The sequence below is a fragment of the Ambystoma mexicanum genome, chromosome 9, assembly GCF_040938575.1.
Source record: "Ambystoma mexicanum isolate Mex_15411 chromosome 9, UKY_AmexF1_1, whole genome shotgun sequence".
Classification (NCBI taxonomy): domain Eukaryota; kingdom Metazoa; phylum Chordata; class Amphibia; order Caudata; family Ambystomatidae; genus Ambystoma; species Ambystoma mexicanum.
The window spans coordinates 1,008,661,412-1,008,677,666 of record NC_090931.1 but is presented as its reverse complement, the minus strand read 5'-3'; the positions used below and the strand labels follow the sequence as shown (position 1 = coordinate 1,008,677,666).

At 46.7% G+C, this 16,255-nt stretch overlaps 1 protein-coding gene across 2 annotated transcripts in view; it reads right to left on the bottom strand.

Annotated features, from left to right (window-relative positions):
- Positions 1 to 16,255, bottom strand: part of STK39 (serine/threonine kinase 39) — a 2,038,823-nt gene that overhangs the window by 585,105 nt on the left and 1,437,463 nt on the right. For both annotated transcript variants that reach the window (XM_069616263.1, XM_069616262.1), the window contains one exon: positions 13,511 to 13,575. In XM_069616263.1, coding sequence (XP_069472364.1) covers positions 13,511 to 13,575 — 65 coding nt within the window. The remainder of the gene's footprint in view (positions 1 to 13,510; positions 13,576 to 16,255) is intronic.

Here is a 16,255-nt window from a genome sequence, read left to right as displayed (position 1 = left end):
CCTGCCTGTCCATTCCCAAGTGCTTCCCCCCACCCTTCCCCCTCTCCTGCTTGGGCCCCCCTCTTTCTGCCTGAGCTCTCTATAGTATTCTCTGTCTCCCCTAACTTGTCCAACTGCTATTCTATCGACTATCCTATCCCTCTCACTAAGAATGGAAGGAAGAAGCTCGAAAGGGACATCCTTTTCTCCAAACCAGACCTCCCTATCGCTGATGCATACACCACTGCTTCCTCCAGACAGACCCTTACCGACATCCTTATTGTCATTCCCTCTCCAGGTCTATTGACCCCCCATATGGTCTCTGTTCTGTCTCCTTTTTTCTAATCTCCCATTAATGGTGGCACCCGGTTGGAAGCCCTCCTGTCCCCCTTCCACTCCTCTAAGGCCATCATCTCAGGCCTGTCTCCTTCTCTTTGATAGATGCGTCCCGCACCTTATCATCTTAATTTATTCTCCTGCTACCCCTACTTGCCACTCTCTGGCTACTCTGATGCCGCCTTCCTCTGCCACCTCTCTGGCTCTCTCTTTCTCCTCTCTGACTATCCTGCCATCTCTTCCTTCCTCCTGTGCCCAATCTTGGGCTCCTCCAACACTTCTGCAGGGCATTCGTCTGGACTGTACCCCTCCACAGAAGTCCTTCAAAGGTGGCAACCTATTCCACATCACTACTCTCAACTGACGCTCTGCTGTCAATGATTCCTCTGACATCTGCCATCTCCTGGACGAGCTTGATTTGGAGGTATTTGGTCTCAACAAGACTTGGTTCACAGCCAGCTATGTCATGAGTTTTGACACTGTCCTTCCTGATGGCTACAAAATCCTCTCTGAACCCCGAACCAACCATCCCTGATTGTCGTGGAGTGCATCCCTGCTTATGTCATTCCAATGCAGGACTCCTCTTTGAATGCCTGGTATGCCGGCTCTCTATATCTCCTGGTCTCTCTCTCACTGTGTCTACCATGTACTGGCCGTCTGGCCAGGTTGACCTCTTCCTCTCTCAGTGGGCTGGCGTCTCCTCCTCCCTCCTTGCCTCTACCTCTCAACTTCTCTGAGACCTGAACATCCACCTTGATGCTACTAGCTCCTCTTCTGGGCTCTTTTGCAATGTCTGTGACTCTCTCTCTATATATCTATTCTTCCCTCTGGCCTGACTCACTCTGCTGGGCACACTCTGGATGTTCTGATCTCCTCGGACCTCCCCCTCTCGAACCCACTCACTCCTCCTCTCTCTTGGAGCAAACTCTTTCTTCTGTCCTCCCACCTCTCTCTCTCCACCCCTCAAGACAAGCCGACCCCAGCACTGCCACCCACCTTCTCGGTCATCCGGCCCATGAAGGCGTGTCAGTTGAGGCTTTTGCTGCTACTTTCTATGCTCCTCCTACACCTTGGGCTGACTCGCACTCTGACACAGCCCTCTCTAAACTTCATCTCTCTATCTCTTACACTCTTGACATCCTTGCCCTGTCATGAGGTTCCGCTTCAAGCCCACTTCCAAGTGGGTACGATTCTGATCTTGCCACCCTTAAGCGCAAGTGTAGGGCAGCCGAGAGGAATTGGAGGGCCGCCTGCTCCAAAGGCAGTACAGACGCTCTGTAATCTCCAAGAGAGCCTACATCCAAGCCTGTGTCTCTGGAACATCAGATAACTCAGTCGAACTTTTCAAAATCTGCAAGGAGCTGACCAATCCTGTTGCAATCTCTACCTCTGTTCCCTCGCAGGCACTCTGCTCACTCATCTAATTTCACACTTAAAAATCTAGACAACCTGTCCACTCTTTCTTCCTCTAGCTCTTCTTCCTCCTCCTCTACTATCCCTTGCACATCATAGCCGTTTCTCCATCTCCTTTCTCCTCCTTTCCCCAGTTCACCCCGATGATGTTTCTAGATCTATGAAAGTCTTGTCAAAGCAGGCTCTCCCCTGCTCATCTAGAACCATCAAGGACAACATTGGCACCCTTGCTCCAGCATTGGCCGATTTCTGCAATCTCTCATTTGCCACTGGAATCTCCCCCTTCCACGTTAAGCACTCCCTTTTGCACCGCCTTCTCAAGAAGCCCTCTGCCCATCCTTCCCCTCTGCCCTACTATCACCCAAACTCCATCACTCCTTTCCTGGGCAAACTCCTGGAAAATCTGGCCATCTCCCAGCTTAATCTTCATACTGAATCTGTTGGTTGTTTCCAAGACTACCAGTCTGGCTTCAGAGATGCCAGAAGCATGGGAATTGCTCTCCTGAACACCCATGAAGACTTGCTCTCTAATGTTGACTCTAACCCTCCTTCTGTCCTCAATCTCCTTGATCTATCCTCTGATTTTGACACAGTCAACCATGCCATCCTGCCTGATGGCCTCCATGACAACCTGGGTATCACTGGTTAGGCCCTGGCCTGCTTGACATCCTTTCTCACTGACCGACCCTCCCAGGTCCCGCTTGGGTCTTTCCATTCTTCTATCTCTCTCTATCTCTTTCTCTCTACTTGAGTTGTTCCCCAGGGGTGTAACCTCTCTCCCTGGCTTTTCAACCACTACCTGGTACCTCTTGCCCACTGCATCGCTACTCTCTGCTTTAACTTTAAGTGTTATGGGGATGACACTCAGTTCTCCTTCAGGCTCCGCTCAGCCACCTCTGCTCCTTCTCTCATACCTGACTTTCTGGCTGCAATTGAGGAATGGTGTGCTGCCAATGATCTCTGCCTTAATGCCAGTAAAATGGAGATAGTCCTCATCGGGACACCTGCTCCCACCTTTCCTCTTTCTCTCTGGCCACCACCCTGGGCCCTCTTCCTGCTCCTTCCTGTGAGGCTAAGAATCTTGGTGTCCTCTTCGACTCCACAATCTTCTTCTGTCCTCACATCTGTGACATCTCTAAGAAGTCTCACTATCAGATGCACCTCCTTAGAGGTATTCTGCCTTTTCTCACTTTCCCCAAGAAGCGCACAGTCTCCAGAGCCCTGGTCCTCTCTAGGCTGGACTATTGCAACAGCCTCATCCTTAATCTGCCTGTCTCTACTCTTTGACCTCTACAACTTACCAGAACAGGACTGCAAAACGTGTCCTTGGCATCAAGCCCAGGGATTGTATCTCTTTAGCTCTGAAATCTCTCCACTGGCTCCCTGTGGCTGCAAGGATCAATTCAAGACCCTTTGCATCGTCCACAAGGCTTTCTGGGGCCTGGGACCGCACTACCTTCAACATTCTCTTCCTAAACACCTTCCTTCTCGAGCCCTCCATTCATCCTCCTCCAAGTCTCTGAGGGTCAGTTGCCTCTCAAAGCAGAGAGTGGGGGTAGATCTATTTCCTTGGCTGGGGCCTCCCTCTGGAACAGCCTCCCTGCCTCTCTCAAACTTGAGCAGAACCACCTTTTCTTCTGGAAGCAACTCAAGACCTTCCTCTTTGCTTTCGGTTTGACTCTTCCTCTCCCTTGCTGATGTCCCTGACTGCTGCGCACACTGGTCACCTGGCCACCCACTGAAACACGGCCCCAGGCGCCTGTATGTCCAGTTGCCCTTGCACTGCCTCCAGGCTCCCCAGCACTTCAGGGTCTGTATCTGCAACTCTACAGTCTCTGTTCTCTCTACACTTATGAGCCACCGTCCAGCAGCACTGCACTTCTCCCCACTTTACCTAGCACTTCTCCCCTCTCCCTCCCTGCACTCGCGCGATATTAATGACACAAGGCCTACTAAGATTGTTGTTTTGTCCTCCTTCTGTGCCCCCTCCTCGTTTTGTCGCGCCTAGAAACACTTGTGTTCAGGCGCGTTATTAATGACTTATCATATCATATCATACCTTGGTAAAGCCCCGAATCTGGGCATTCTTGGAAGCTGGCGGCCGCCATCTTCAGTGGCAGGAATTCAGGTAAGTGCTTTCCCTGGCCCCGCACTCCCTTTCCCACCTTACCCCCACCATCAATCCCCAATTTCCACATTCGCCACCGACACCCAATCCTGCCCTCTTACCTTGCACTCTTTTTCTCTCTCCAGCGCTGGGAACACTCAGTGTTCCTGGCACAATGCCTGCCATGAAAAGGGAGAAGGGACTATGGTTACTTACCTTTTCCAAAATCCATGACAGCCATATTGTTTTGTATTTTTTTCAAGTTTGAGAAATATCAACTGTGCCGTTTCGCAACTTAAAAAAAGAAAAACTATTAGCATCCCAGTAAACATGCCTGGATGCTAATAACAATAAACCCCTACAGGCAGGGGGGCCTTAATGGGGTAGTTAATGCCTGGGTTAATGTTAAAGCCCTCGCTTAGTTTGGGCTTCTAACTGGCCTGGGCATTACCTGGCCCGGTAAAGCTACTTCCCCGGGTATGTTGCCTAAGTAAAGAATAAATGGAATGTTGGACAGCCTTATACCAGCATTTATGCAGCTTTATACCAGCCATTATTGCCCTCCTCTACTTCATTATCTGCAATGAAACTGTCAACATTCCAGTGTTCTAATTTATAACATAGCTTTATACCATCAGGTGCGGGCTAACCAAGCGCATAATGGCCTGGAAGCCAATGTTGACATATAAGTGAACTGAGGATGTTAACGTGTGTTCAGGGCCAAGATGAGTTAGCGTGTATCCTGTGCCTTAGGGAAATATAGCCATTAGTATCCCCAAGACAGTCTGTATGTGCCACGGAAGACTGGGGGGTGCTATTACTGTTCTGTGGAGCTACTTGTGGCAGGGCACTTCTCCATAATGCAGCGTGAAACAGAACAGGGAGGTGGGGCCGCGGTCTGCATTGCTGGCTTGCGCAAGTGTTCCCATGACATAGTTAGAGAAAGGTGTGCACATGAGTGACAAGGAAATGTGCGGGGAGATGAAAAGCTGCAGGGGAGTGCAACCATGAAAACAGAGGGGGGGTGGAATGTTTGCTACCAGCAAAGCAGAGACATTTTAATGGGTGGGCAAATGGGGCATGTGTCCCGGGCCCCCAGCCTTGCGGGGCAGCTGCTGCCCGAATTGGGAGTGTAGGGGGTAGCACTGTTTGGGAGGTGGCACTTCATGGTGTGCGGACAAGTCACGAGGCCAGAAAACATTTTGCGTTCTTTATTTCTTTCTCTAATTTGCATCATCACTTAGACGCTGAAAAGAACATATGCTTTGGTGTGCATGCCTGCAGGCACAGTTGACACACACAAAAAAAAACATTTATTGACAATGACAACAGTTTGGGCTTTTGTGTAGGCATGGGAAAATCACTTGCCAAGCACTGCATAGCTGTATTAACTGGCCATTGATGGTAGCAGGTGCAAGATGGTGCGAGTACCTAGGGATCTAACAGCAGCACCTGGCAAATGCCTACTACTTATACACACGCCACAGCTGTAGGCTTTGCAAATTCTTGTTTTTAACAGGACTTCAGTGAATTACACACATGGTGCTTATAAAATGAGTTGCTCAAGGCAGACCTGGTTGACATTTTTATTACACCAGTAGCAGGTTTTCAACTCAAATTAAGTCATTAACTCTCAGACGACTGATTTTAAAAGAACACTTTGAGATCAAAGTTTGATGGGAAGGCGTGAATAAAAAAAAGTAGAATGAGTTCACATGAGGAGGTATTTTGAGTGGGGAGGGGCAGGAACCGGCAGGGACATAGTGATAGCGGATGGGTGGGCAAATAGCCAAACAACAGCTACAAGTTGTGTGTTCCTTCTCAGATGCCTTTTCTCCCGTCTGTGCTGTTGTGCAATAGTTTTGGCTTATAGGTGGCTCTGCCAGCTAATAGTTCAAACTAATGAGATGACTCATTGCTGCCCTGGACTGTGCAGCCCCCACCATATGGCAACCAATCAGTTTGCTGATTGGACATGTGCTGCTCACTGCTGGGGCCAGAGGGGGGACGACAGCCAGGAACTAGGAAGATATAAAAACAAGCATTGGCAATGCCAACAGTTTGGAGTTGTGTGTAGACATAGGAAAGGCACTGGCTATTGATGATAGCAGAAGGAAAATGGTGTCAGAACCTTGGTGTCTAATAGCAGTGCCTGCAAATGACTAATACTTATACACAATGCAAAATTGTTAACTTTTCCAATGCTTGTTTTTAACAGGCCTTGAGTGAAGGACACATATACTGCTTATAAATCAAGTGGCTGAAGGCAGACCCGGTTAAGACATGTTTTATCATTTTTGTTTTTATTTTATTTGTCTTTTATAGCACCTTATGCCAAGGCGCTTTAAACAAATTAATTAATTGGTAACATTTTAGAAATAATGGCATAAACAACCGGACAGAAAAGAGAGGAAAAAGTCAAAAGAAAACAAACAAGAAGAAATCTGGTGGTGATCGGAAACAACAGTCAAGTTGAGGATCAAGTAACATAATGTTACAAGACAAAAAACCCAGCTCTGCCCTACCAAAAATAAACCTTGGGGAAAGCAGATGTCAAAAATGGCCAAAATCAAACCAGTAGTGCATTTATTACTCCAATTAAGTCATTAAATCTAAGAAGACTGTTTTGAGAAAACACTGGCTGGTGCTTCAGGGCAATGTTTGATGGTAAGGCTTGATTAAAAGTGAGCTAAAAGAGTTCCCATAATGAGGTGTTTGGGCGGGGAAGGGCAGGAACTGCGTGGGAATGGCCAAATGGATTAGCATGACCCGGATCAGGCAATGGGTGGGCAAATAGTCAAACAACACCTATAAACTGTGTGTCCCTCCTAGTATGCCATGTCTCCATATATGTCCTTTAATGCAATTATTTGGGCTTATAGGTGGTGCTAAAGCACCACCTAACAGCCCAAACTAAAAAATCAGTAATGATGATTGACATGGTGATACTCAGGTTGTCTGATGGCTCCATTCCTCCTTGCAATGAGCCAATCATATGTCACTGTTCTCTCTGCCATCCCTCACTCCTCGGTGTGTCTGTGGGTGCGAAAGCAAGTGAGCACAACTGAGTGAGCCTCCCAGCCAAGCAGCACGAGGGCCAATGCTTTGAGAGGCAGCAGGCCCAGGCTTCTGTCTTGATTTCTGCCTGCGTTGGATCAGATGCTTCCCCTACTACTCTAGGGTGGCACACTGCAGGAGCTTGCCTGAGTTGGCTGCTCTGCCTCTGCCCTCCCTCGGTGCATGGTGTAGCAGGTCACAAGCACTGTTACTGTTTGTCTGCCTCCCACAATCAGCACTTTAACTTTGCTGCCTACAGCCTGCCTGCCACTGAAGGACAGTCAGCCAAGAGCCTGAGGAGCTCTTCCTCAAGTCACTCTACCTGGAGGCTTGCGGCGAGGTAGACAAATGGTAATCAAATTGGGAAAGGTGCGTACATTCATCATCCATGCAGAACCATCACACAAGTGGGATGCCAGTCAAAGGGGCAAACTTCAGCGGACCTTGCAGGGCAGGGTGGCCTCGCTGGGATAAGGTTTGTCATGTGTTGTGTTGTAGGTATTATTTGCATAGCACTTCCGGTGTCTGCGGCCTAGTCCCGGTGATGTCGAATCGGGATGTGTGGCCTAGTGTCCACATTACTGAACTTAACATGCAGACACTTAGATTTAAATTCTAGCTTCAGTACCTGATCACCACAGTGTTATTCTGGTCCAATCTCTGAATCTCCCCAAGTCTAAAAGTACAATTATGTTGAATCTAATGTGAAACTGTAGCCGCCAGCTGCTCTGCTGCCGTGTTCTAATATCGTTCCATCTCTTCTAGGATTCTATCATTTGGTCTCCATAGCCCGCAGGCCAGATTGTTATGCGTGCAGTAGCGCATGTTTGAGAGGGCCCTGCCACCATCTATCTCAAATATCAGTTTTTATCCATCAGGATACAGGCAGTAACAGCTCACCTTTTACATTACGCTGGATTTATAATAACTTGCTCAGAGTACAAAAATATACACAAAAGGAAATGGGGCACTGAGCTCTGAACCTGAAGGACACAGTTTCTGAACCCCATCATAGCTGATTCAGCCTTTCATCCTTACAGAAGTGTATAAAATGAGTACTGTTTAGCTGACTATTCAAACCCTTGGTTACTTAAGTGTCAGGTTAGTTTAAAGTGCCCAAGATAACATGACTCATAGATACAAATAAAATTCTTGTCTGAGGAAGAAATGCGGCTGTCACATTGCGGGAGGGAGCCTGGGGAGGGAGCCTGCGGAGGGCATTGGCAGGTCCTCACTTTAGTGGAAAGTGTTTTTGGCGTGGCAGCCCCCTGAGTCCTTGATTCTGCAAGGCGCACAGGATGGGAGTTCCTCCATCCACGAGGTCCGTAAATATGTGTATGGTTTCAGAAAGCTGGGTTGTATATCCCAAGAGGGCAACCATTCTGAAAGCAACTGTGTATAGTTTTCACACAGCATGCTGTGGGAGCTAAAACACGTCTTTGGCCCTCATTACGAGCCCGGCGGTGGCCATGCTGGTAAAACCAGCAGGCTTGCGCCAGACTTGTGATAAATTACAGCAGCCTGACTTGCCAGAATAACCAGGGCATTACAGCCCCGGCAGTCCGGTAAATCAGGCGGCAGCAATTGTTACTCCCCATTCCAATTGAGACCCATAGGACTCAATTGGAATGGGGAGGACGGAAGCACTGGCACTGTACGCAACAGTGCCGCTGCTTCCGTCAAAGTTTGCTGGCAGGTGCTGTTCCGCCCACCAGGGTCAGACCTTGCGGGCGAAACGGCACCCGCCAGCAGACTCGTAGTTTGCCATTCCGGAAACAACGGTGACGGTAAGCTTAACCGTTGTTTCTGGACCAGCAAACTTGTAATGAGGCCCTTTGTCTTCTAATTGTTTGTATAGCACCTTATACTACAAATAGGCCAGGAACATGCTATCTCAGTCAAATACTGGGCCACTTCTAAGCCATGGTACATTTGAATTGCAGTTGTTATTGGTGGGGTAACCTCCCTGGAGCTTGTGTCTCCAAGAGAAAAATAAAAACAGGTGACAGATAGGCTGCGTCCCCAGATGTAACAGGAAAGTAATAGTAATGGAAATGATGCTGACCCAATGCACAATAAATATGTTTTGGTGTGTGCAAGCTTTCGTTCAGAATATTTTCTATGGCGATTATGAGCGTGTCGAATTTCTGTAGAAGGAGCTGTACACATTAGAATAAACAGACATAGGTTGCAATCTCGCGTTAGTCCCTGCCATTCAATGGTGCCAATCATTGCCACATGCTTACTTTTCTGCGAGTGTACACTTTGCAGCACGCCTGTTACAGTTCATCTTTGGTGCAGGGATGGCATACACACCCTATCCATTAGCACCTTGTAAATCTCAATCAGTGCCTAGCGAAGGTGATGGCTGACAACAGAACGAGAGTGATAACAGGCAGAAGAAGTGTGTTCCATTTGTCTGCATACGCTGAGATGTTGCACTGTGGCAGGGGCCTCCACCTGGCTACCCGACATAGTGTGCTGATGAGGCATTGCAACTAAGTTCAGATCATATCAAAAGAAACTCTACATGCCCAGTTTGCACAGTTTGCAAATTTACTACAGCACAACTTTTATGGCAATTCCATCTTTCATTGGGGAATATATTAATAAAATGCAATAATTAAAGTTGAAATATATATTGATAATTTTGAGTTCCACCATGGTGAAGTAGATAGCTCATCGCATTAAGCACTTGTTCTAGAGATCTGTGGTCATGTGCTGGGGTTCATATTTGTGTATATACATGCCATTGATAGGAGCACTTACTGTGCTACTAAACATCATGCCTGCAATAAAAAGAACTAGTTATGTAAACTAAAATAGCATCATTATGGCGCTCGTCTAGTTAGTGGTGGTGTGTGTTTTTTCTCACGCCAATAATTTTAATAGAAAGAACAGCATTGCAAGATAGATGATAGCTGCTACATTTCTCAGCATCACCCATCTAATGGTTTATCAAAATGTGTAATGAGAAGTGATGTTAGCGTTTCTCAAAATCCCCTTAGAATTGCCCTCTTCATCTCTTCTTTACTTTAATTTAATAAGTGCTTTCGTTCAGATGTATCTTGATTCTATAGGTCCCCTTTGATCATTGTACTGTTTTTTAATACATTTCTGTGCATGACGTATGTCACATTTTAGAATGTACACAGTGTGAAGAATTGCCATCTGACAAGGGTGCAAAGCCGTGGCGTTTCCGATCATGCACACATACCATGATGCACGTAGTCTCCAAAAGGGTAATCTGTCAATCTGATTCCCCTTTTCGTCAACTCCATGCCAAACGCAGTGTACTTGGTCCAGGCTGCATCCATGGCCTGATCTGCAGTGCCTGCTCTGCTCATGGTGTAAAGCAGATTCAAAGGTCACAAGGTGCAGCGACAGCCAAGTTTCTGCATGGAAGAGCTTCAATTAAAGATATGCCCCCATGTAGCAATACTACAATGATAATGAGTAACCCATGCCTGGGGCACGGTAAATTTTAAATAAAGCTATTATTGAGATTAGGCATGGTGCATGTTACTACGTATGATCATGGCCACCACATACCAATTGATATCACACATGTGTCAGCTCCTGTGAGTCAGCTCTGCTCTGGAAGGTGATGTGTATTCTGGTTAGCCAGATAGAGACCACCAAATGGCAGGACAGGAACCTGGAGTACCAGGCCTCCTTTTTGATCTCTTTGTGAGGGCAGGTAACACCCTCCACCAGAGGCAGCTGACCTGGGCCCAGGTATGAAAGGGCACATCCATTCAAAAGGAGTAGACTCACAGCAGGGTGCTGCATCCCTAAGGGACTTTGTGGGAAGGGAAGGGGGGTGGTATTAGAGTAGGCAGGAAGCCCTAGTCAATGGACTTCCACCATCTTTTTTCTCTCTATGTCTCTTTCCTATCCCCTCCACTTCCTCAGGAGCAAAGCACTTTGGTTGTGACATCAGAAGGGCAAAGTCCACTCTGTTGAAGATCAGGGATTGGGTCACTAAGTCAGGCTAACTTTAGTCCAATCACTTGGTGACTTTTGCCTTTAATAGAAGGTGTCTATCACCCCTTCTTAACATTCTCTCAGAACCTCTCGGATCATCTCAAGACAGATTCACCAGAGAAGAACTCACTGGACTTCCTCTGGGAAAGTTTTACTTTCCAAAGCCGTCAATCTGAGATGAAGAGGAGTCATCCAAGGCGGAAAGGAAGATCTGCCTGCTGCCCACTCCCAGGGCACATAGGGAGTGACCTTTGCTGTGGACCAGGATCTACCACTCTGTGCACACCCTGAACAGAACCATTCTGTCCTCAAGCCCCCCTGAGCGGGCTTCACAGCAGCTGGAGGGCCAGACCAGCCATAGCTCTCTGTTTTTCCGAACTGGTTGCTGCGTGTTCATTGCACCATGAACGAGAGTGAAAGCGCCAGCCCTGGCTTTTGCTTGCACCTCGAACCAGCTTGACGCTGCTTCATGCACTAGCTAAGCCAGTCACCTGCTAGGCCTGAATCAACTGCTCGATGCCGGGACCCAATTTGAATCACTAGTGAGTCACGCACTGACTCTGACCAGGGGTTACACGCCTGTTTGTTTTCTCTGTGCTTAGCCATGTGATGTTTTTCCAAGGGCATGTACTATGGACACATTCATACAGTAAACAATGTTCAGGTTGAAATGTTAGTTTATCATGTTATTAAATACTTGCTTAAAAATAATGTTCCTTTATTTTCTTTCAAATTAATATATTATTCGAAAAAAAAAAGTGACAATGGGCCTCATTATAATTTTGGCGGTAGCCGTGCCCTTAAGCAGCCCCGGCACCCGCGAATGGGCCATTACCGGCCCATTACGAGATGAATGGGCTGGTAATTGGCCATTTGTGGGTGCCGGTATGGCCAGCCTCCCGATCCCCATTCTGCCCCATAGGGCAGAATTGGGGTCGGGAGCATGGTTGCACCGGCACTGTTAATAACGGTGCTGGTGCAATCACGAGTTCTGCTCGCGGGTGCCGGTCTGCACGCCTGGTCAGATCACGCGTGCAGTCCGGCACCAGCAAGCAGAACTCGCAATGTGGCGGAGAGGTAACAACGGCGCTGGTAGCACTACCAGCGCCAGTTTGTTGCCTATCCACCACATTCGTAATGAGGCCCAATGCCTTCAATATAGCATCCCCTTGGGGAAACACATCACAGAAATGTGTAATTTTTATATTTTATTAACAACTAGATAATCCATTTGGAGCCTAGGTCAACTGTTGTTGAATTTGACTTGAGGTATGTAATCCCTTCATTTTGTGGATTGGGAGGCGGTGACATGGGTTTCAGGGCATGTGGGAGGAGGGCATGGGTTTCAAGGGGGAGCCCCAAAGCTGTCTGTGACCCGGGCACCAGAAACTGTTAAGAGACCCTGCCCGAACAGCCCAGCTTAGTGTGGGCACTAAGGAGCACGTGACATGGCAGAAACTGAGCAGTATGAAGCATTACAGCTTGCAGTTTAGCGCATCAGAGCCTGGCACTTCACTCCACGGGCTACTAACAAATGATAATCAGCATTGCAGGGTCCCAGTTCTGCTGCACAGGGCGTGCCTTCCACGTGCTTGTACTGATTGTTTTTATTTTCAAAACATGAAACGCAAACGTGATTATGTTTCTGTCAGGATGCATAGCTGAACAAAGCGACGCAAATGCATTGTTTTTTCACATTACCAACACCACTTCACCTTACTAATTGTGCGCGCAAAAGATTAAAACATTTTAAATAAAAAACACAGCCTGCACGGTGAATATCTGCATTCTGAATGCAGTCTCCCGCCCCCCCACCCCATCAATCAACTGAGAAAACCACATGTCAGAAGAAAAGATGATTTCATCTTTCCAGCACTGTTTCTGGCCGCCACGTCAGCTCGCAAAGCATATCTTTTTCCATGGCAACAGGCAATGATGTCAATGTGGCGAATAATTCATCGCCTCTTCATTTGCATGAGATGGCGGAAGATAACACCTTCCCAGAGAGCAACGTGCTTCATGATCAAGGATACACCACACACACAAACGCACAGAAACATTTAAAGTGTCATGTTCTAGAATCACAAGCCTTCAAGGATGAAGGCCCTGGCTCTACAAAACGTGCACTATTCAGACATTTTGATGGAAACCGACTTTCTGTTACCTGATGAAGAGAAACTTAAGCGCTGCCTTTTTTGTTTGCTGAAAGACCCGACCTGGCCACGTTCTCGCAGAAAAAGAAATGTCTATCATTTTTTTTCCCATCCATAGTGGCTGATCAAGCCTGCCAGGGAACATGTCCTGAGCGTGCAACTTGTAATACATTTATGGTTTATTTCTGCCAGGGACTGACTGCTGAAGTGTGAAGGAAACTCATTAAAATCCCTCACTGAGATCGTAGACCGCACAAAGAGAGGAGGGAAACTTAATGAGTTATACAGTTAGCCCCAAGTTACATTCACTGGCGTCTGTTCCCTCTCCAAGTCAGCAATTAGTAACGGCAATGTGTTGTTGTAGCAGTTCTTAGCTTGGTCGTATCGGACAATAGCATTGCTTTAATAGCCAGCCCGGTATCACGAAAGCAAAATCAGAAAAAAAGCTCATTTGGAAACCATGAGCTGAAAACATTACCTTAATCTCAAAACTAGATTCAGCGAGGAGGACACGTCATGGTTCTGACTCTCACTTGGTGATGCCTGAGAAAAAAGAAAGATAGTAACACAATTGAGATCAAAGGGCACACTGAAATATTTCAGTTTCAAGTGGTCGTTTGTATCCTCAGGACTGCATATACACCTCACAGGGTATGATGGATGTCAAACAGTAGTTAGTGTCATCTTAAAAAAGAGGCATCATTCCCTTGTGGAAATTAAATCCATGATATGTATATTTGCTATTTTTCTCTGTGACTCCAATATCTGTCCCTGACGGATAATTAACCCAAGTCAGAGACATAAAATACATATAGGCATGTTCTCTTTGCTCCCCTCAAACGCACCCCCCGCTCTTTCACTCACATCGTCATGATACAGGGTCAGAATATGGATGCTGCGCTTATTGACCTGCAGGCAGTTGCATTGTCACAGGGGCTCGAAGCCTGCCGGGGGCAATGGGCCACCGGCCAGACCGTTCTCGGACTGCTCAGGTAAGGGAGATCCTTTCCTTAAATGGTCAGTTGTGTGTTCCATTTATAAGTTATTGACTGAAATGAACAGGTATGAGGAGAGAAGCTGGTGTCGGGTCCCTCAACCATTGCACCATTGCTGAGCACCCCTCCATGAGCCCTTGGCAATTGTGAGCCCCTTACTGCATACTAATGTTCTACCTGCACCTAAGGCCAACGTCATCCCAGTGCCCATGGCACTTGCGGATGGTTTCGTGCCTATACCTCCCACTCTCACATGATTGTAGACCATGCGAATAAGGATTTAGTTGCCATGTGTCCCGCTCCCCCGCCTCATTTAATGGGCTTTAGCCTCCACCTTTGAATACTGTGTACCTCACTACCAGTGACGGCTTGAATACTGGCTGAGATATGGTTGCAAAGCACTTGAGAGAGATTGATGGGGCACCAGACATTTGCAACATACCCTTGGCCTCCTAGACCTTTCTGCCCCATCACCAGTGGAGAACACCTCTTCTTCAGGTGGTTACTCTGGTGACAAACTCGGTCCTACGTTTGGGTGTCCACTCAAGCAGCGTTTTAGGAACATTACCATCAATGAATGGAAAGAACCAGAGAAGGTGCTGATTGCCAGAGATTTGTCCAAGTTGTACATTCTACAAGGCTTTTAGGGGATATTGCCAAAATGCCTGAAAGTGGATTAACGTTTTTCCTGTTTTGCAGGAAACACCTTAGTTGCCAATAAGGAAGCAATCCCATCACACGACATCTTTCAGAGGGTTGAGCCTGCCCTGAACATGCCAATGATGCTTCTAACTTCTCAATATGGGCTGCCATATACTCTGCCTATTCAGCTCATGCCAATATACACGTAATTCACACTCTTACTACTCTTCAAGGCAAAGGAATATTTTGGTCTGACATCTTTGATATTATTGAAAAGGAGATCATGCTGCATCTCACTCATCTTTTCATATTTGCTGCACATTTCTATCCAGCCTCTCTTCCTAGCTTTCAAGGAATTCCTACTCTAACTCAAGTACTTCCTCTTTGATTAGATACTCCACACACTTTTGGTCTCTGTCCTCTTCTGTCCTCTCTATCTATACAATCAGTTGCTCCTCTATCATATCCTGCGTTGGCTTGGTTGGCAGATGCATGCTGATTCTCAGATCTTCATTTCATTGGCTTGCTTCGCTAGTCAAATTCACTCTTTTTTCTATAACTGTCTTCTGCAATTTAAAGCATGATACACTCTTATCCACATAATCTCGATCCATGTGAAAAAAAGGATTATTTCTCAAGTTTTCTATCTGTTTTCATCTACCCGCCCCTATATGTCTTCCCTTGCCCATGTTGTCTGCCTAATTCCGCCTATGATGATGAACATGGTGTCACTTTTCACTCTTGCCTTCACATCTCTCTCCATAGGTCTACTTTAGCAGTCAGTTGTCCTGTATGTTTTCCAATTTCCTAAGTTTAATTCCTTGATTGTCAAGCTACTGAACACCTAATTTTTACCCTTGTCCTCTCTGGCCTTGTCTATTATTCATCTCTTCTCTTGGGCCTTCCTGCTGTGAAGGTATCACAAAGCAAGACACAGACAACAGATTCAAAGTAAAACAAAAATGGTTTATTAACTCAAGTGTCAGGATGGTACAAGTTCTATTTTGCCCCATGCTAAGGTGGGATTTCCCTACCTGAACGAAACTAATGAAAGTCTGAGTCAGAAAGTTCAACTTAAAAGTCTATCTGTGTCCAAAATCTATCTATCCTTGCCCTCACAACTAAAGCTACACAGTGTGTAGGTATATCAACAAAAAACGAAACAGTGATCAAAAAAAGTTCTGAGCTGCTTCCAGCTCCTAGCTTCCTTTTCAGCTCCCCATGCCCAAGTTCAAGCAAGTTCCACTAAACTCTGGGGATTACCTTTCCCAAGTTCAAACAGTTCCACAAATACTTGGGGTTCCCTTCCCCAAGTTCAAGGCAACACAGTTACAAAAAAAAGGGGTCTTGAGGGCGCTGCCCTCTAGACATCATTACAGTTCATCAAGTCTCAGGGTTCTCTTCCCCATGACTTCAACATATCAATTTATACGGGTGTCACTTTTGCAATGTTCAACACACTCCTTCTGAATTAGATTAACAGTTCATTTAAATGACTCCTTCTTGGTTTACTGCAAAAATGTCTTTGGCTTTCACAATGGAGGGTTCCCTGTTCTAAGCGCAGTTGTCAGTCCACACAATCCACC